Genomic DNA, 20,997 nt, shown 5'->3' on the forward strand with positions numbered 1-20,997 from the left:
CAGGAAACACAGAGCAAACTCCCCCATACAGCATTATAACAATAATCAGATAATCTGGTTACCGGTGATGTTAATTAAGGGATAAATATTAGCCAGGACACCAGGGAGAATACCCATGATCATCTTCACAATAGAATCATGGCATATTTCACATTCACCTGAACAGGTGGGACTGCAGTATAACATTTTATCCAAAAGACAGCATTTCCAACATTTCAATAATTGCTCAGAATTCATCTTGATTTCTAATTTAAGCCCTTGCCCTGGAGTAAGCCTTGAATCTGAAACCTTGTGATTAAATGGTGAGCATACAACCACCAAAACTATTACTGAAGTTAAATGATGAATTAAAGTTGATATTAAGAATTTTGGCCTTTTTTTTAAATCAAAGGAAGAATACTTAATTGATGCAATATATATTTAAAAGTGCTTTAGATTGCACAATGGACAGTTCACATCTTAATCTCATCCTTTATGAAATTTATCTGCTGTGTGACATTTAATTTTTATTGTATTTCTCAGACTGATAAAGCCTCATGAAGATTAACAGTTTTAATCTTGTCTGATTTATATTTGTTTCCTCCATTATTATCAACAGGCCAGGACACTGGTAGAATTCCCCTGTTCCTTCTGAGTAATACTGCAGGAGCTATTACGTTCTGAACAGGGCAAACCGGGCCTTGGTTTAATATCGCATCTGAAATCTGTCACCTCTGACAGCTTAGCATTCTGTCAACACTGTGAAGCTCATAGCTTCATTCTGCAGTGCAACCAAAAGAGATATACCTGAAAAAAACATCTGACTATAACAAGATAGCACATTTATAATTCCGTTTTTTCACCATTTGTAGTGAAATTTAGAATGTTGAATTTAGAATTTCCTTCCAATTTCACTTCACTGATTTCTCAAGGCAGATTTGGAGAATGTTGCAAATAATATGCATCTTTGACTTTTATCTCTCTACCTCTGAAAAACATGTTATTGTGGATATCTGTATAGATCTTGAATGTGACAGTTTCAGTCTTTATTTTAAAGTAAACATTTGTGTGTTTTTTTAATTGGATTTATCAGTTGCCCAATCCAAAAAATAGTTTGTGGACCATAAAATTGAACAACATGATTAATTATTACTGCAATATACAAATTAAGTACTTAATCACCTTTAAATTGCATCCAGAGGTGCACTGGATGAGTGGTGAATTATACGTGATGAGACTCAAGCTTTTCAGATCACAGGGCTCCGTATGAAATGCACAAAAGGATAATGGCTGCTGTATTTAAGTATTATACTGGCCAGAGCAGATACAGTGCAAACCCCAGACAAGGTTGTCTTACTCAGGATAGCTAATGGCTGGTTTTCCTCCAGTGTTATAGCAATTATACTTTAATTGGTGGAACTACTGTGGGTCTGCTTTCAGCTCCTATTTGATACATATGAAAATTAGAAAAGATTTAAAGCAGAATTTGAACAGTTATATACAGAACAACTGATGTTTGTATGTTTATATGTTTATAATATATGTTGCCAATACGAAAGGGTTTTTAAAAAAAGACTGAACCTCATTTACATCAACATGAAAATTCATGTTTAATTAATTGTACAATAGCAAGTTAGTATCAAATACAGACAGACAAATTGCGAACTGTACTACTAAAGTACAAGCTATCACGTGAATGGAATACAAAATGGAAATTCAAAGGGAGGATTACAGAGCTCTTCATTGAAATGGAAGAAAAGCTGGAGGGCTCCATTAAGGCTATGGATTCCATCTGCACCTGCACCGATTTTCCTCTTTATTCTCTACCCAGCTGATCATTTCCACTCAAACGATTCAGACTAAACTCTACCTAACAATCTTCCTGTATCATGACTAAAACTGAATCCCATAGAAGTTAACATCCATGCCATTTGCTGTTCTGGTCAAAATAGGAGAGGCCAAATATGGAGAGAACCACAGTTCATCTTTAGAGAAACAAAAAAGGTATTCAGAATTTTGTCCGTTTAGAGCTTGAGTTTGTTTTATTGAGTTTGTAATAGGGTAATTATTCATCAACTCTTAACTTTTGACAGATATATTTATTTGCCTAATTTTCATTCATTTTATTAAAGAACTAATATTTTTAATACAAGTAAAACAGTACTCACTACTTACTTAGTTATAGTTGTGCAGAGCCAGTGAAGGAACTATGAGAGGGGGAAAGAGAGTAAATCAAGAAATAGTTGTTAAAAGCAATAGATTGAGAGGGGCATCATGGAGAATGAGAGGGCAGGTCACGAGATTAAAATTAATAATTGAAGAATGAAGGATATGGAGAGATGCTGAAAATCCATGTTTATTGGCTTAGATCATTCCTGAAAGATGTATACATTGGAGGAATAGGAGGAAATATCACAGGTTAGAAGTCTGTATCATCGACAATCACAGAACCTGTGATGTGGAGGTGCCAGTGGTGGACTGGGATGGAAAAGGTCAGAAGTCATATAGCACCAGGTTGTAGTCCAAAAGGTTTATTTGAAATCACAAGCTTTCAGAGCATTGCCCCTTCATCAGGGAAAGTGAGAGAAAAGCGCACAGGCACAGAATTTATGGGCAGAGAGATCAAAAGTTCATTCAAAATTCTGTGTCTGTGTTTGTCTCTCAATTTACTTAATGAAGGGGCAGTCTTGAGCTAAGGTTTAAAAACCATTCGCAGAGTACCGGCACCAGCTCTTACCCACAAGAGTTCTCTCATGCTACTCCCCTTATTGCTGCAAACAAGCTGTCTTTATACAGAAATTAGTACTGAGATTACAAAAAACACCACATGTCCTTATTCAGATAAGCAGCAATAAAATGGCAAAAGTTTGCAGAGGATGAGAAACTCATTGACAGGTCTGAGTATGCTTGACTAATTAAGCTACATGCACAACATAGTGGGAAACCTTGATCAAACCAGGCCCCAAATGGCTAAATGCCTTAGCTAGATAAGCTCCCTTTTAACAATGCATCATAAGAGAGACTAGTCTAAACTATGTGGAAAAGGTCATGAGGTAACCTTGCTCAGCTAACATGCCCAGTACAATTGACAAAGTGGCTTTTTAAAAATCGTCTTATTTTCTCAAAATGTAAATTGAATTCATAACGTTCCTGGAACTCGAGCTCCAGGGAACTACACACAAACATTCAATCCATGATAATCAAGTGTACACTCAAATCAAACCACAAAGAGTTAATCTTTCTACCAGCTTCCATTCTGTCTCTCCCTCTCTCTCTCACTGTTAGTATCCATTGAACACTTAGGTCAATTAATGTAATTTATAGAAGAATGTTTTCTCTCTCTCTCACACACATATGAACATCTTCCAACTTTCTAACTATCTCAGTTTCAGCATCTTTGTTTTTGCCTAGTTTGTAAGTGTAATGAGACATTGACATTCCAGAACATTCAAGCAAATTCACATCTGCTCAGTGTGGTATACATGAAAATGTATCGGGCTTGTTCTATTACGTGCATATTCCATCCAGCTTATTAAGTTAAAAGTTCTTTTCCTATTGAGTATGAGTTTTATTAAGAGTCTTCAATATAAACCAAAAATTCAGTTATCCAACATCCAACTGTAAAATATGCGCAGCTTCCAGCCCTCGGGATCAAAGGAAGTACTGCCACATATTCCATAAGTGAACAAATGTTATCACCTTATTTACACCCATCCATTGACACTAAGAACAGATATCCTTAATTCATCTGAATAAATGAAACCCCCAACGCTTCGTACTTTGGTTAAGCGCTTTCCCGCATATCCTGTTTAGTTCAAGTGTGTGTAGCAGATGTGTCAAATGTAAGGCTACAAACTTTCTCAACGGAACTGTCAGTATTTTCTCTTTTTATATCATTTTCACCAGGTTCAGATTGCGAAGGGTTCCTAAATGCTACTTAAGTGAAATGGATTTGCTCTTACCTGCCAGGATGTACAAAATCTCAGCCTTATCTCATCAGAGTTGCCTGATTTTTATTTTTGGAAATTATTTAATTGGTACTGCAAGGGGCAAGTCATATCTGTTTTCAAGATCCAGTGGGAAGGAGAAGGGGAAGCTAAATAAAGACATCTCCTTTTCATTCTTGGGTGATCATAATTGTATCAGGTAATGCAGGAAAGCTTTGCTTTTGAACATAGTTTTCTTAGTGACTTTTAATTACTAATCATGGAAGAATTTTTGACCACTGCATTTTGAAATGTAAAGGGAAGAGAACTATTTAAACTAGACTAGTAATTTAGAGTATTGCTGAAAAAAGACATTTATTGAAGCTTTTCACCTTGCTGAGTAATTCACAGGAATACCAATAAAGGGAAAAACCAAATTTCATCACTTGATTGAATGAATGAACGATTTTATTGTCACGTGCATTTTACAGTGAGAAAAAACAGTAAAACACAATGAAAAGCACTTCCACTGACACCACAATCCAACAGCATTATGAATAGTGCACAGTGCTGATTGGTTGACAAGTGGACTCTGATTGGTACAAGTGATGCCATTGAAAATGCAGCAGTTAATGATAATTGACAATTAATTGCCTGGTTTTGCCTAGATTTCAAAACAGGCACATTGACTGTGATTGGTGAGGAACTTTGCCCTGAGAAATAAACCAGTGGATGTCTGTCACCTATTTTGTTGAGTTGAAACAGTACTGTGTGTTTAGAGTCATACAGTTATAGAGATATACAGGTCAGAATCAGACCCTTCCGTCCTACTTGCCTATGCCGACCAGATATCCTAAAATTAATTTAATCCCATTTGCCATCATTCCATTACCCCAGGGAAAAGTCCTTGGCTATCCATGGCCCTCATGATTTTATAAATCTCTTTAAGGTCACCCCTCAGCCTCCGATGCTCCACAGAAAACAGCCCCAGCCTATTCATCCTCTCCTTATAGTTCAAACCATGTAAGCCTAATGACATCCCTGTGAATCCTTTCTGAAGTCTTTCAAGTATTACAACAGCCTTCCGATAGGAGGGAGATTAGAATTGCACACAATATTCCAAAAGTGACCTAACCAATGTCCTGTACAGCTGCAATATGACCTCCCAAATCCTATACTCAATGCTCTGACCAATAAAAGAAATTATATCAAAATGCCTTCTTCACTATCCTATCTACTTGTGACTCCACTTTCATGTGCTTCCGTCTATAACGAATAGGCCTCTGTGTATTAATATATGTAACTTCCAGAACACACAAGTACACCTTTCTGTGAGCCTGACAATTTAATCCTAAATTGTTTTTTGCTGTATTCTTCACACACTCAGGATTATCCAGCCAACATTGTTCAATTGCAGAATCACATCTAATATGAGAAATTGTGTTGTGGCTTTTGCAAGCCCAGACTGGCTGGATAGAGTCAGTACCGAGCAATGAACAATGTATATGCAGTTTGGTATAATTGCCAATCTTTAGGACATGCAGTCTCATACCTGACATCATTGTGGCACTGAAATTAATATACCACATTACAGGTAGTTCTTGGATAATGCACGTTCCGGCAGCACGATTTGCTTGTAACGTCGCTGAGGAATTAAGGAAGGGTATTTTTGATAATGCTTAACTCAGTTTTCAATAGCGCGATTCGAGCAGTGATCGTTTCCTGCGCTTCATTCTGCGCATGTGCTAGTGTTAGCTGCTAATAGAGCAGCTCTCTCTGAGAGGTACTGTAAGGAGAGCAGCTTTCTGTGAAAGGTACACAACTCCTAAATTATCCTTTTTAAAAAAAAAATATGGAGGGGCATAGTGACAAGAGTGTTAGTAAGGAAGGTCCTAGTGATAAAATTGCTGGTGGTGAATGCAAAAGAAAGGCTATAACACTGGAAGAGAAGCTAGATGTTATAAAGCGTTTTGAGCAAAAAGAGAGAATACGTGATGAAGCTCACTTAATAGGAATGAGAGAGTCTATCTTACACACCATGACGTCCCATTACCCCTTCATTAATGCTTTTTTAAAAAAATGTACTGTGTTAGATTTACTTTTGTTTCATTGATAAATATGATCTATATCTTCATTCAGGGTGTGCTATACTTTGTGTTAGAATTTTGGGTGATTTCTGAGCGATGGTGAGTGATATTTTTGCTGGTCTGTCCCTAAGTCCACTTTTCGTATAGACCCCATTAATTATAATAAGCAATTTTTTTATAAAGTAAGGTTTCCCTGGAACACAACTATGGTGTTATAGGAGAACTACCTGTACTTATTTGTGGAATTTGATCAATAAAATAAATTGCACGTTTTTTTTTCTAACTGGTTTTACTGGTATAACCTGATTAATAGCATTTTTGAACAGATGTATAATTCAAGGTGTTTTTTTTAATCTCTTTCTCCTTTGCCACTGTAAATGAAAAACCACAGAAGACCAAAAGGGAACAAGTTGTGTCTGTGAACAAAATACAGATAAACCCATACAGATGGGTAGTATGCTATAATCTATTTCCATGACAATGGGACATGCCTGGTGTGTTCCAAACAGCAATTTACATAAATTAACTCTGAGCTCCTGAGACCCATTTGAATAATTTAAATTTTTGATAAAGTCAGGGAAATTCTCCTTGATTTACTCTTTCTACCAACAAACTCCTTTATTGCAAATAGCTTTTACCATCTTTTCAGCTGAAACTCGATTAACAATCTAAGCCTTTTACTCAGGTAAGTATAGATTTCCAGTTTCGTCACATCTAGAAATGAGCTATCCATGGCTAAAATCTTCTCTATTCTAATGCTAACTTCATGAAATAAACACTTTGAACTGTAATTACTGCAGGTTTGTTTACCAGTTCCTAAGCTAAGTGTTTCCATTTAACTTATATTTATCTCTTTAATCTCCAAACTGTGGTATTTGCAAACATAAGGATGCTACCACCAGTCTTTTTTCTTTTAACTTGTTCTAAGCACCTAATTGGTTTAGAGTGATTGAGGATCCAGCCACTACTGAGTTTTAACAGGGAGTGGTACTTGTCTTAATAAACGTGATTTATTATATGATACAACTCAGTAGAAGTTATATTAGTTTGTCAGGCATCCTTACTAAGACAATGAGGAGACCTGTGGATAGATATCTGCTCTCCATGTGGTCCTTAGATGTTCTGTCCATGCCTATGCTCGAAACGTCTGCTCTCCTGCTGCTTGGATGCTGTCTGACCAGCTGTGCTTTTCCAGCGGCACACTTTTTGAGTCAGAGATCTGATGCTGTTGATTCGAAGTGACACAATTTGCATACAATTCCCATTCTGGTGCAGTCAACACAAGTAATGTCTTTTCGCTACTTTGTTAAAATGATAGATTAGTTAGTCTTCATTATATATTAATGTGTTTAAGTTTTTTTGCAATTTGGGTGCATTAATATATTCTGCAGAATAAAAATGATTTGCAACTTTAGGCTAAGCCCATTGAATCAAATTTCAAGATATGCAGAAAAATGATCACTTACCGCATCTGTAGGAAGTGAGAAGTTTCAAAATTCTGCTCTGGTAATCCAGATTCAAAATTTCAATTTCAAAACTGTTCAGATAGGAAGACATTTTACCTGTTTTGTTCATAAATGGACATTCATGAATTCTGTGACACAAGAACAGAAATTTCTGGCAAAAAAAAATCTCTGGGAAGAAAACAAAGTTAATGTTTTAGGTCTGCTGCCTATTCTATTTACTTTGCATCTGTGGGACTATCCAAATATCTTACAGTTGCCGGTGTCCAATATTCCACACTTTCTTGTCTCACTTAGGTGTTGTGGACAGCGAAGAAGGTCACCTGAGAGTACAACAGGATCTTGATCAGATGTTGCCAGGGTTGGAGGATTTGAGCTATAGGGAGAGATTAATTAGGCTGGGGCTATTTTCATTGGAATGTTGAAGGTTGAGAGGTGAGGTTACAAAGGTTTATAAAATCATGAGGGGCATGGATAGGATAAATAGACAAGGTCTTTTCCCTGGGGTGTGGAAGTCCAGAATTGCAGGGCATCGATATAGGGTGAGAGGGGAAAAATATAAAAGAGACCTAAGGGGCAACTTTTTCACATAGAGGGTGGTGCGTGTATGGAATGAGCTGCCAGAGGAAGTGGTGGAGGCTGGTACAATTGCATTATTTAAAAGGCATCTGGAAGGGCATACAAATAGGAAGGGTTTAGAGGGATATGGACCAAGTGCTTGTAAATGGTTGTTGTGGTTCTGTTCGCCGAGCTGGGAATTTGTGTTGCAGACGTTTCGTCCCCTGTCTAGGTGACATCCTCAGTGCTTGGGAGCCTCCTGTGAAGCGCTTCTGTGAATTCAGCAGAAAGGTATACACACACAGACCAAGTCCTGAACTATGAAAGCAACCACCGCAATACACACAAACGAAGTTGCATCAAGACGCTATTCAAAAGGGCCACAACACACTGCAGCACACCAGATCTGCAAAAAGAGGAAGAAGAACACCGATACAATGTATTCGCCAGAAACGGATACCCGCGCAATTTCATCAACAGATGCCTGGGAAGGGAAAGACAACGGAACGAGGACATGCCACAACCCAAAGGACTAGCCACACTACCATACATCAGGAGCATTTCTGAACTGACAGCCAGACTACTGCGACCACTAAGACTCATAACAGCACACAAACCAACAGCCACGCTCAGACAACAACTCACCAGAACGAAGGACCCGATACCCAGCATGAGCAAAACCAATGTAGTGTACAAAATCTCATGCAAGGACTGCACAAAACACTACATAGGACAAACAGGAAGACAGTTAACGATCCGTATCCATGAACACCAACTAGCCACAAAATGACACGACCAGCTATCCTTAGTAGCCACACACGCAGATGACAAGCAACATGAATTCGACTGGGACAACACTACTATTATAGGGCAAGCCAAACAGAACAACCACGGAATTCCTAGAGGTATGGCACTCATCCACAGATTCTATCAACAAACACAACGACCTGGACCCAATATACCAGCCACTGCAGCGGACAGCTCGAACTGACAACCGGAAACGGCAGAGACAAATCACTATAAATGCCGGAGGAAAGATCACAGAAGCGCTTCACAGGAGGCTCCCAAGCACTGAGGATGTCACCTAGACAGGGACGAAACGTTTGCAAGACAAATTCCCAGCTCAGCGAACAGAACCACAACAACGAACACCCGAGCTACAAATCTTCTCCCAAACTTTGAGCTTGTAAATGGTACTAAATTGGATTGGGATATCTGTTCGGCATGGATGAGTTGGACTGAAGGGTCTGTTTCTGTGTTGTACGTCTCTGTGACTCTAACTTGACTTTGTCCATTCTGTAGGCCATTGTGATTATGACATTCCTAATTGGGTTCATCCCAATTGGTGATTAACCCACGATGAAACTCCCCTTATGGGGAGGTGATGGCCTCATGGTATTATCGCTAGATTGCTAATCCAGAGACCCAGGTAATGTTGTGGGGACCCGCGTTCGAATCCCACCTGGCAGATGGTGGAATTTGAATTCAATAGATATCTGGAATTAAGAGTTTAATAATGACCATGAATCCATTGTCGATTGTCAGGAAAAACCCATTTGGTTTACTAATGTTCTTTAGGGAAGGAATCTGCCATCCTTACCCGGTCAGATCTACATGTGTATCCAGACCAGCAGCAACATGGTTGACTCTTAATTGCTGTCAGGGCAATAAGGGATGGGCAATAAATGTTGGCCTAGCCAAAGATGCCCTCACCTTGTGAATAAATAAAGAAAAAGAAAATTGATTTCGCCCTTCCTCTGTACAACCCCAATAGATATGTACGATAAGATACTGATAGCCCACTGCTTCTTGAACTATCCATATTAATGCTCCTTATCCATACTTGCCCTTGACCTAAGTGTGGCATTCATGTGCATAATGAATGCTCCCGGTAAGACCACTCCTTCTTGCAACCATTCTTATATTCCAGTGAACTAAACTGTGGAGGAGTTTCCCTCTTTGGTAGGCTAGGGAATTGAGACTTAATTTTTTGTTAATCTATCAGTAATTCTTATGGCAATAAACCATATGGGGACAAGATAGACCAGTAGTTTAACAAGACTGAATAAAAGTGAGTATTTTCCTTCAAAAATAATTTAGCTATCTGGACCCATGCTTGCCTCTCCTGTTTTGACTCTTGTTTTGCGGAAAGCTTGTTACACTTCCAAATTCAGAAGTACCTGCAAGGAGAGGAAGTGGCATGTTGGTAATATTACTTGACTAACATTCGATGACCTGAGATCACCCTCTGAGGGCCACTTGATTCAAATCCCAAATTTGAATGCATTTAAATTCAAATCTGGAATAGATAGCCAGTTTCAAGTACTGATGCCATGAAACTGCTATTGATTGTTGTAAAAGCATGTCTAGTTATCTCATGTACTCTAAGAAGGGAAATTTGCCAACCTTCTCTGGTCAGGCCTACACATGACTCCGGATAGTAATAGGCCTCATAAATGGTCCAACGAACAAGTCAGTAGGAAAGGCAAAAAAACCCTCATTTTGTGAACAATGCCCAGATCCTATCAATTTTTTAAAGAAATTATTTGAAAAACTTATTAGCAAACTGCTGTCTGTATGACCACTTCCAAGATCTCATTTGTAGCAAATAATTCATGCAAGACTCTGACAACTGTCTTGGTAATGGTGATATATCACTGCAAACATTTTCCTGGATTCTGATACCTTCTGTTAAATAATGCAGTTTCTAGAACTTTATTTGTTCTCAGCTAAATTAATTATCAAAAGTTTGAACAAAAGTTTCTTCAAAAGTAGCTGTGCCTTCTTTTATGTTTTGGCAGTTTATAATGCCATCTACTCTAGGCTCTACTGATGTCTAATCATGGGCTTCTGGTCTTCTAAAATTGGGGTCATGACCTGAAATTGGGGTCATGACCAAAAATTGGGGCTACAAGCTGAGTTTTGGGTCACAGGCTCAGAGGTAACAATACCCAACATGTAACTCCATCCCTCTCATCACTCTCATAGGTCTCCTCTTCCCTACATCCTGCTCACAGTCTTCCCAGTCCTCTACCCTACTCTCAAAGTTCTCACAGACAATTTTTAGCAATTTTGAATGATTGAAAAGGGATCACAGTCTGAAAATTTTGGGATGTACTTGTTTGTTCAGTTTATGGTTGAATATTTTAGCTTGGATGTATTTTAAGACGTATTTCTCCAAAATGTTCAGTCCTGCGTTGTTTGGCCTATCTCTGATTATTAAATATTATCTGTGCAATTATGTAGCTTGCCATGTCTTTCTAATGTGACAATGTTTTCTTCTTACTGCAGAATTAAACATTTTAAAGTATCTCAATGTTGCAATCTAATGCAATATCCTCAACCTGTAGGGACTTCTAACATTACTCACAGAATCCAATAGATTTAATGTCTAGCTGAACCTCTAACTTGGAATGCTCCTTTTAGATTCTGGTTTCTAGAAGAAATTTGTACCTGTCAAGTAGGGTTAGGTCTTTCAGGTCTACATTTTCTTGTTTCCTACCAGATCAGAAGTAACGGCTTTAGCTTCAAACACTGTTTCTCCCCTGTTGGCTTTTCACGACTTCCAGTTGATTGCTAATTAATGCATCCACTTGCAAGTGTTGACAATTTGTGTGACTAGCTCTTAATGTGGTAAAGACCATAGAGATATAAATTCACTTTTCTCTGAAGGAAATCTTCTCAATTGAATGGAATTTTCACCATTGTATTGATGACAATGATGCTCGCGCTGATCACCATGTGGTATGTGTGAGTACAAAGATACTACCACAAATCATCTTTCTTTGTTTGGGTCTAAGGGCAGGTTTATGTTGGTAGATGATCATCCACTATTGAGTCTTAAAGACAAGACGCTTTTGCTTGAACAATACCTAGTTTATTGCGTGATAGCAATCTCGTACTAATTATGTTATTTTGTTCGACCTTGTTAATAAGTCTGTGATGACTTTTTGGACCAAATGGTAGGGATTTTACAATTCTATGAAATATATGGATTTGGTTGGCACTCCATGAGATCCTAAGATAGTTTGCCTTATCCCCTCCCAAACTATTTGATTTCATTTGATTTAGTGTAATCACATTTAGTTAAGTAGAGTGAAAAGTTCTGTTTATTGAGCAGTACAGGCAGATCGGGCAAGCAAGGACATACATATTATAGGGTGCTTAGACAGAGGGAGGCATACACTGTTATAGCTGCACAGGAGGTGCACGAAGCAAGATTACCATTAGTAAGATCAACATTATTTGAAGTTAGAGAGGTCCATTCAGCAGTCTAATAAAAGCAGTTTGGCATTATCAACGTGGGTGGAGCTTAATGCAGTCCCCAACATTAACCTTTTCAAGACCATTACCTTAGACAGCAAAACATAAGTTATATTCCGAAAACTAAATGATATATCTCCAAAATGCATGAGTAATGGAATCGGACATTCACAACAACAAGGTAAAGAAAGTTAATACAGTTGCATATTTTTATTGCACTATTCCAGGTCTGTAACATAATGTGCATTACCAAGCAAAATATTTGGCATTCTCTTGGGAATTGTGCAGTGTTGTTTTGCACACATATTAGCACTTAAAAATTATTGTTGTATGTCAGAAAATGCATTTTTAATTACAGCACAAACTAAGTTTTGCAGGTCTTGACAAATCCTAGAGTAATGATTAAACAGAATGCTAACTACTGGTTACTTCACAATCAAAATGCTGGCTTCATTTGCAATAATTCTTCATGCAAGAATTGTTATACAATTTGTATTGCAGATAAATTAAGTGAAGCTGCAATGAATAACTTAGTGTTAAATCTATGCCATGTTTAATACTTTGAGAAATGGTAGACCTCTTTAATTAGCAATGATGCAGTATGTAATGTAAAAATATAAAAGCTAAGCATGCAAAGGTAAATTTAGTTTACATCAGATGCTGTGAGGTGGCCGACTATAATAAACAATGGCTCATTATATTTGAAGTTTTAAACTTTGCTTACAGTCATCCACATGCCAGAAATTTGATCTAATGCAATCACTGAGCATAAAAGATAAAAATGGGGAAGATATTTGGCTCAACCTCATGCATCTGTACAAAACAAACCTATAACCTATTACATCATCAATTTTTTTTTAATTATTGCAAGTTTATTTTGATTCTACTGCTCTGACTCTCACAGGTTGAATGTTGTTTATCTGAAAAGCTTCCTGACATAAGACTGAATTTCATTCTATACGTCCTTGTTCTAACTTCATGTTTTAAGTTTAAATGGAGCTTTAGATTGCTTTTCTTTACATCATATCTTGTCTTATGCATCTCGGCAAAGTTCCCTCTCGGATGACTTCTTTTAATGCTAAAAATCTGATGCTTAGTCAGATTTCCTCATTCACTTCTCTGGTGCCAGCTCACGCTTTTGGCTTTGTCTGTCCATCACATCCACATAACTTGCCTGTGCCTCATTAATCAAAGCTGGAGAACACAATACTGAAAATTGGTCAGTGTGGCACAGTTTTGTAATGCAACTCTCCAATATGGAGTCTATTCTTGTGCTAATTTAGTTCAGTGCTAGCTGCAGTGTCTACTGTCTTATGGTGAGTAAATGACTTAAAGGTTAATAAAACTGCTGTTCCTACGTCCTTATCAATTTCTGTTCTATAAGTTTATATATAGATATAATGTTTTCTTATGTTCATTTTTCATGATTAATTTAATCTCTCCATTTTGTACATTTGATCTTGTTTATGTTGTGACATTTTAGACAAAAGGTTTTGGGATATGCAATTACCATGTAGACTCCAGTTCCTAACTGAGTAATCTCACGAAAATGTAGCAGTAATAGTCACATTACATATGCTGGGTAATTCAAATCTGATCATCCAAATAGGAATATCGGACTGTGTGGAGTTTGCACATTCTCCCCGTGTCTGCGTGGGTTTCCTCCGGGTGCTCCGGTTTCCTCCCACAGTCCAAAAATGTGCAGGTTAGGTGAATTGGCAATGCTAAATTGCCTGTAGTGTTAGGTGTAGGGGATTGGGTCTGGGTGGGTGCACTTCGGCAGGTCGGTTGTGGACTTGTTGGGCCGAAGGGCCTGTTTCCACACTGTAAGTAATCTAATCTAATCGAAAATGAATTCAATAACTATAGCTTGGATATTATATGCATTCATCAGATGTGTTTTTGGCAGGTGGGCAGATTATAGACCAGGTGGCGAACCCATCACCTTCACATCCATCCCTGAGCTCACCTTCAAGCTACAGGGAGCACGAGTTAATGCAGAAACTGGTAGCCCTCCCCACCCTTCCCATGTAAATAGATAATTGAATTAATGGACCATTGGAATGACCCTTCACTTAACATCAAAATACCTTAATCTCAATCTTTCAATTTTCAACTATTCACGGCAACAAATTAATTGCCTTTTGGCATAAATTCTATAGTCTATCACAACCATTTAGAGATGTATGATTAATTTGTAAGCAGACTTTGTTCTAGGTGATGTCAAATGATCTGGAACTCTCATTAATCTTCCAGTCACATCCTGATAAAGTAAAATCCCTGCTGCTCTCTGAAGAGTAGACCTAATTGCCATCAAAAGATGAAACATATTTACTCAGACCCCGTGGCATCATTGAGACTCCCAGGATAACAACCTTTTCTTGCATCAGCTGAAACTTGCAAACCTGTTCTCAATAACAAGAACTGATTTAATAATTTAAGGTGCTCATAAACTGTTTCAACAACTAAGAATAAGTCATCCACCTACCACAACATCTAGTTTGGTGATGAAAGGCTCTCATAATTTATGTCATTCTGTTATGAAAAATAGTAAGATGAGTAAGCAACCACAACAGAAGTTGCTTGACTTTAACCTGTTTTATAGAAGGTAGCAGTAGTGGTTACACTTCAGAAGACAGGGATGTTGAAGGTAATTCAGAACTAATGTGACTGCACCTTTTGGACTACTTGAACTGGAGACAGTACATAGTCTTTTCCTAATTGAGGTTGATGAAGGGTTCCAACTCAAAAGATTGACTTTTCTGCTCCTGCGATGCTGCCTGATCTGCTGTGCCTTGCCAGCTTTTCTTTTATTCAACTCTGACTTCCAGCATCTGCAGTTTTTTTTCTGATTGGAATTGTTTTCTTTTGTTTCAGCAGTACCCTATCAGCAGAATTCGTATAATCTTGGAGGTGTGCCCACAAGCATACGATGTTACAGATGTGGAGGAGTGTGCAAAGGAGAGGTCGTGCGAGTTCATAATAATCACTTTCATGTCAAGTGTTTTACCTGTCAAGGTAAGTGCTTTATATGCTTTCTTATATCTCATAAAATAAATTTAAAATGTTCGCTCATTATTTGAAATAAATCTGCTTCAGCTCGACCTGCTATTTACCTTTCTTAAAACTTCAATTTCATGTTAAAACCTACTTTATCTCGGGGATGCTTTCCCACTGGCCACACACGTATGGCTGATCACAAACATATGGCAATTCCAGAACAATTTAATTATAATTCCAACGGAAACAGAATAGGATGACTGGCCTTAGGAAGAAGACCCATATAATCCTAATGTTAGCTCAGTTAGTTGGATGGCTGGTTTGTGATGCAGACTGATGCCAACAGTAGGGTTTTATCCCTATACTGGCTGTCACCATTAAGCCTCTGTCTTCTCAACCTCACCATCACCTGAGGCATGATGACCGTCAGATTAAACTCATCCCCAAACATCACTCTCTAATGAGAGAGCAAATTCTGGCTCTCTTGGATTATGGTGAATTCTATGGAGGTTCCTCGCTGCTTTATCAGTGTTAGAGCCTTTATCTAGCCCCTGCACGACTGGTAGTACAGGAGTGGATGAGGGTGTAGGTCTTCTGCAGAAACAGCCACAGTCAGTAAGAAACATAACTGTTCCACCTCCTGTTTAACGACTGATCTTTTAAAGCTTTTTCATTTTTTCTACTGGGACATGGGTCCACTGTAACTTCAAGTGGACAAAATGTACAATGCAATTTTTAATATGCTGCAAACCTTGACACTTCATCAGATGAGAGATCTAACATGTTGTGAATGTTTCTTTCCAAAGTGTGAACAATAATTATAACCCAAATATTCCAACTTCACCAGTCATGCTATTTGAATATTTCAACTAATTTAACAATGCACTCCAACGTCTGTAATGAAATGAAAGATTTGTTCAGCAGATGAAAGTAGTTCACTTCATAATAGTCACTTAGGCAGGATGGATATTTTTTCTCATGAGTATGGTATTGCCTGTCATCAGGCATATGTGTCCCCATTTAATTTGTGCTTCATCTGAGATGTAAACATCAAAATCAAATTCACTGTTTCTACAGTGTTTTCAGTGCTTTGAAGAATGACACATATTTGGGGTCATCAGTTTTTACATTAAAGACGTGTACCTTCCCTTTTCACGTGGTACACCTAACTGGTACCCTCTGTTTGAATGAGAATTAGTTGATTTTCTGATAAGTAGCAAACATGAGCAAAATGCTTAGGTTTTTCTTGACTGTTTGTCATGAGCAGGATACTTTATCCAGTGTGGTAAGAACTGCCAAAGTGGAACCATTCTTTGTACAAGTTGTAACTCTTATTTATGAGACTGCTTTTGTTGCATTTTTGGTGCTTTCCAATCACTTTATTCTTAATTAACTCAATGGATAAGGGCATATTAGTTGCCCTTGAGAAGGTGGTGGTGGTGAGCTTCCTTCTTGAACCACTGCAGTCCATTTGGCATAGGTGTATTGACAATGTTGTTAGGGAGGGAGTTTCAGGATTTTGATCCAGCAATACAGAAGGAACAGTGATATATTTCTAGGTTAAGATGATGAGTGATGTGAGGAAAAGTTGCGAGTGGTGGTGTTCCAAAGTATCATCTACCATTGTCCTGCTAGATGGTAGTAATTGTGAGTTTGATATATGATCAATGAGACAGTGGTCACAGGAGTTTGATGGTTACTGTTGGCAGCCACAAAATTAGTAGCTCTGGACTCTAAAAGTGATAGGAATCTTGCTAACTTGGATAGCTTTCTGGCTTTTTTTTTTGAGTTTTTCTTTCCTTTGTTTTTGAGTTTCAATGTAATTGGCTAGAGAGATGACCATCAGTTAGTTAGTTCTCTTCTACTTCATCAAGACTAAACACATACATGGTAACCGCTTAGCAGGACTTCACTCTATAGGAATGACCCCAACTTCATTTGTTCACAGTTTCAATACAATCCTGCTGTCATGTTAATATTTCTGTCAAAGGCCTACTGCAGTTTTCCAGTGAAATCCATTCAAAAGTTAAAGGAATAGCATCTCATTTTCTGCTTAGGCACCTTACAGCCTTCTGGACTCAACAATGAGTCCAGCAAATTCAGATCATAAACTCTGTGTTTCATTTTGATGACACCCAGTTCCTTCAGGATCCTCCTGTCCCCATCCTGGGTGTTTGCTGTCAGCAGAAGTGACCTATTTTTTACTATTCACTCCTAACATTAACAGCTATTTTGCACCTACATTTATTGTTTTTCAACTATTACAATTCCCTTTGCCTTTTGCTCTGGGCACCCTCACCATTTATAGAACAAAGAACATGGACCAATATAGCACAGTTACAGGCCTTTCGGCCCTCGATGTTGCGCTGACCTGTGAACTATTCTCAGCTCGTCCCCCTACACTATCCCCTTATCATCCATGTGCTTATCCAAGGATTGTTTAAATCTCCCTAATATGGCTGAGTTAACTACATTGGCAGGTAGGGCATTCCACACTCTTACCACTCTGAGTAAAGAGAGTAAACTTGGTTAATTTTGTGCTCATAGTTAATCATCTCCTGCTCTATTTCATTGGGATCACATAGCCAGCCTATAGCATCCAGGAGTAAAGTTCCACTTATTTCTCCTACTTAACCAACAGCAAAAAAAAATCAGTTTTCCAAGCCCCTTCAGTTCCAATAGCTCTATGTTAACTCTGTTACTGTCTTCACAGGTGCTGCCAGACTTGCTATTTTATGCATCACGTTTTCTTTGTATTTCAATTAGTTCTGCTTTGGTTTCCTATTTGACATGTTTAAATTCACCATAATCACATTTGATTATTAATTGCCTCAGCTGTATTCAATATTTAGCCATTGCCTCAGTTGTTTTTCCTTAATGCAACTGAAGACAACTGTTTTGTGTATTCTATTTTTTATTGGACAGGGAGTGGGTGGTTAGTACAGTTTTTTTTTATTGACTCCGTCATTCTGCTCAGGTGTAAGTACCTCTGAAATATTTTCTAATTCTTCCTGGAGAAATGAAGGTTTTTATTTTTTTTTGTCATCTGTGATTGCAAACCTACTCTGAAACTTTGCATCCACTATGCCAGTGTTGGAATAAGAGATGATGGTTCTAATACACAACAAAGGTGGTAGACTGAGCATAGACAATGCTATAGTCAGCAGTAAAATAGTGTTAATGCATGATCAAAGATCAGAGACAACATTCTTTCAAAGAAAAATATATTCATATGATTGATTCAAGATTAATTTTCATTTGATGAGATGGTTATTCGGTGAGATCAGTATGTGCGTATCTAAGGCACCCTAAGTCTGTCCCTAAATCTCCCAACAGAAAATTCTTTCTGCAGAAAAAAAATCTTCCAAAGGTTTCATAGCTAAAGCAACGTATTTTTCACCATCATCATTGCGATTATGAAGTTCTTGGGTGGAAAGAATGAGATTCAGCCAAAAACAATAATAAAGATAAAAGTTGCAGGTGTTGTTAAAATATGGATCCTTTTAAATCACTTTTCAATCCATCTGCTGGTATAACTGTGCCTTATAGACGCAAGTGGACAAAATGCACAATGTAACTTAGTGTGCTATTGTAGTGGTGCAAGGTTCTATACTAATAAGCCACTCAGCTGAGCAGATCATTGGCTGAGATGCTGGGTGAAGCCAGGTTTACAAACTCACGATATGATTGAAAGGTGACCATGTGGAATTGAGGGCCTTGACTTCACCTCCACCTTGCTGTGAAGTCAGGTTTGTGGGAGCACCTGGCAACCAGTACTACAGTTTACAGCCCCATTCTGTGGTCCTATTCGAGGTTATCAAGGTTTTAACAGGAAAAGCCAGGGTAAATAAACTATTTCCGGAAGTTGGGGATTCTCAAACTAGGAGGCATATTCTGAGAATTAAGGCCAGCTTGTTTGGAGACATGGTCGGAAGCACTTCTGCACACAAGAGGTGGTAGTTGTTTGGAACTCTCTTCCAAAAATGGCAGCTGTTGCTGGATGCGTTGTTAATTTTAAATCTGAGATAGATAGATTTTTGTTCAGCAAAGGTATTAAGGGATATGGGCCAAAGACAGGCATACAGAGTTAGGCCACAGATCTGCTATTGAATTGGGGAACAGGCTCGAGGGGCTGAATAGCCTGCACCTGTCCTAAATGGGAAACTTGCCCAACCTCATGACTTTTTGTAAAGGGCAAACAGCAGAGATTCCTGCTAGTTTACTGGGGATTCTGCAGATTTTCACCTCCTTGAAAATCGGAGGACATATATTGGATTGATTGACATGGCATTTAACTGTTGATGTGCAGAGCCACAGTGTCATTAAAGTTATCTCAGCACATCCACCAAGCTGTCAGCTGGGATTATTGGATTTATTAGAACCAGTCACCATTTCATTGCAATCTGATAGGCTTTTACTTTTACGTTATTGTAGACTGAGCAAAACTCTCACGAATATACCAACTGCCTACTACATCATAAAACCCAATGTAAGACCATCTAATTACTGTATACCAGTGTAAACACTGGTTTATAAGATATCTGGTTCATAGGGATGTAACAATCGAACAGTTATGATGCTAGCTGATGGTAATACTGAATAAGTCAGATCCCAAAATTAAAAGTATCAACCAAATTATACTGTACAAGAACTATTTGAAGTAACCTTATTACAAATACCAGAATTAAAGATTCAAGACTTTTCCCCTCAACAACACCATTAAAGATACTCAAACCTCAATGAAGGGACATTGTATCTCCATTTTGAAGTTTCCTGTTCAGGTGGCATGATTGTAATTGTATTCTTTTCAGAAGATTTCTGTATTCACTTGAAGTTGTATTTTTAGTTAATATCTCTTTCTAAGATCCTTAAGCAACCTGCTAACACAGCTCGCTTTATTCTTAATGTTCTTGTTAAATTTTGTCTTCCACAGCTTTCTGATTTTGAAGCTTTTCTATTACTGACATTAAGCTACTCAGGAATTTTCTTCTGTCCTGATTGCTTTGGTGAATGCTAAACTGCAGTGCTCCTGTAATCATGTAACCATTTCTCTCTAAATGATTACATATCTCTGAAACAAACCTGCAAAAACTGCCTTTCAAAAGAAGCTTTTCTGTGTAACATTTTCTGTGTCATAAGACACCGTGTTGCCAAGCCCTTCTCCCCTTGTTAGTATTACACTGAACTATTTACCCTGGGGAGAGGGGGGCGGTGTGGAAGATCAAAACAAATTAAAAAGGAGGGAGAGAGACAATGGTAGAGATCACATGGTCAGAGGAAAAAAACCTACACTGCTAACTGACACAGCAGTGAATCTTCACAGCTACTGTCTTTGCTGTTTGAGATCAAGAATCTCTGGACATCGGAGTGTGTCTAAGAAAAATTAACAGACAGCAAAATTCACTGTTGTCCTAGGAGGAACCTGTATGGGATAGCTCTTAGCATACGAGAAGATAAGTGCATAGTTTTTAAAATGTAACCTTGCAATAAATCGACATTAGAGAGTAGAGTGAGTTCTTTTTTGGTTATATGTTTTATTGAGATCTGTCTTTTGATTAAATTTTAAAAATATATAACATCGGTAATAAGTTAACCTTGAGCAGTATTTTCACAGCAGTAAGATGGTATTATTTTCTGAATCTGTAGATTGTTAAGGATTGTTAGTTTGAGAATCTCCAACTACCGGAAATAGTTTATTTACCCTGTCTTTTCCTGGGGGAG

At 38.0% G+C, this 20,997-nt stretch overlaps 1 protein-coding gene across 2 annotated transcripts in view; it reads left to right on the forward strand.

Moving 5' to 3' along the window:
• ablim3 (actin binding LIM protein family, member 3) overlaps positions 1–20,997 on the forward strand; it is a 337,989-nt gene that overhangs the window by 81,361 nt on the left and 235,631 nt on the right. The window contains exon 2 of one of the 2 annotated variants that reach the window (XR_011963504.1): positions 15,157–15,294. Coding sequence is in view for 1 of the 2 variants with exons in the window: in XM_072590972.1 (XP_072447073.1) it covers positions 15,154–15,294 (141 nt within the window). In the remaining variant the exon portion in view is untranslated. Of the gene's footprint in view, positions 1–15,153; positions 15,295–20,997 lie in introns of both variants that reach the window. The other variant, XM_072590972.1, reaches the window with a different exon arrangement.

Source organism: Chiloscyllium punctatum, chromosome 20 (genome assembly GCF_047496795.1).
Source record: "Chiloscyllium punctatum isolate Juve2018m chromosome 20, sChiPun1.3, whole genome shotgun sequence".
Classification (NCBI taxonomy): domain Eukaryota; kingdom Metazoa; phylum Chordata; class Chondrichthyes; order Orectolobiformes; family Hemiscylliidae; genus Chiloscyllium; species Chiloscyllium punctatum.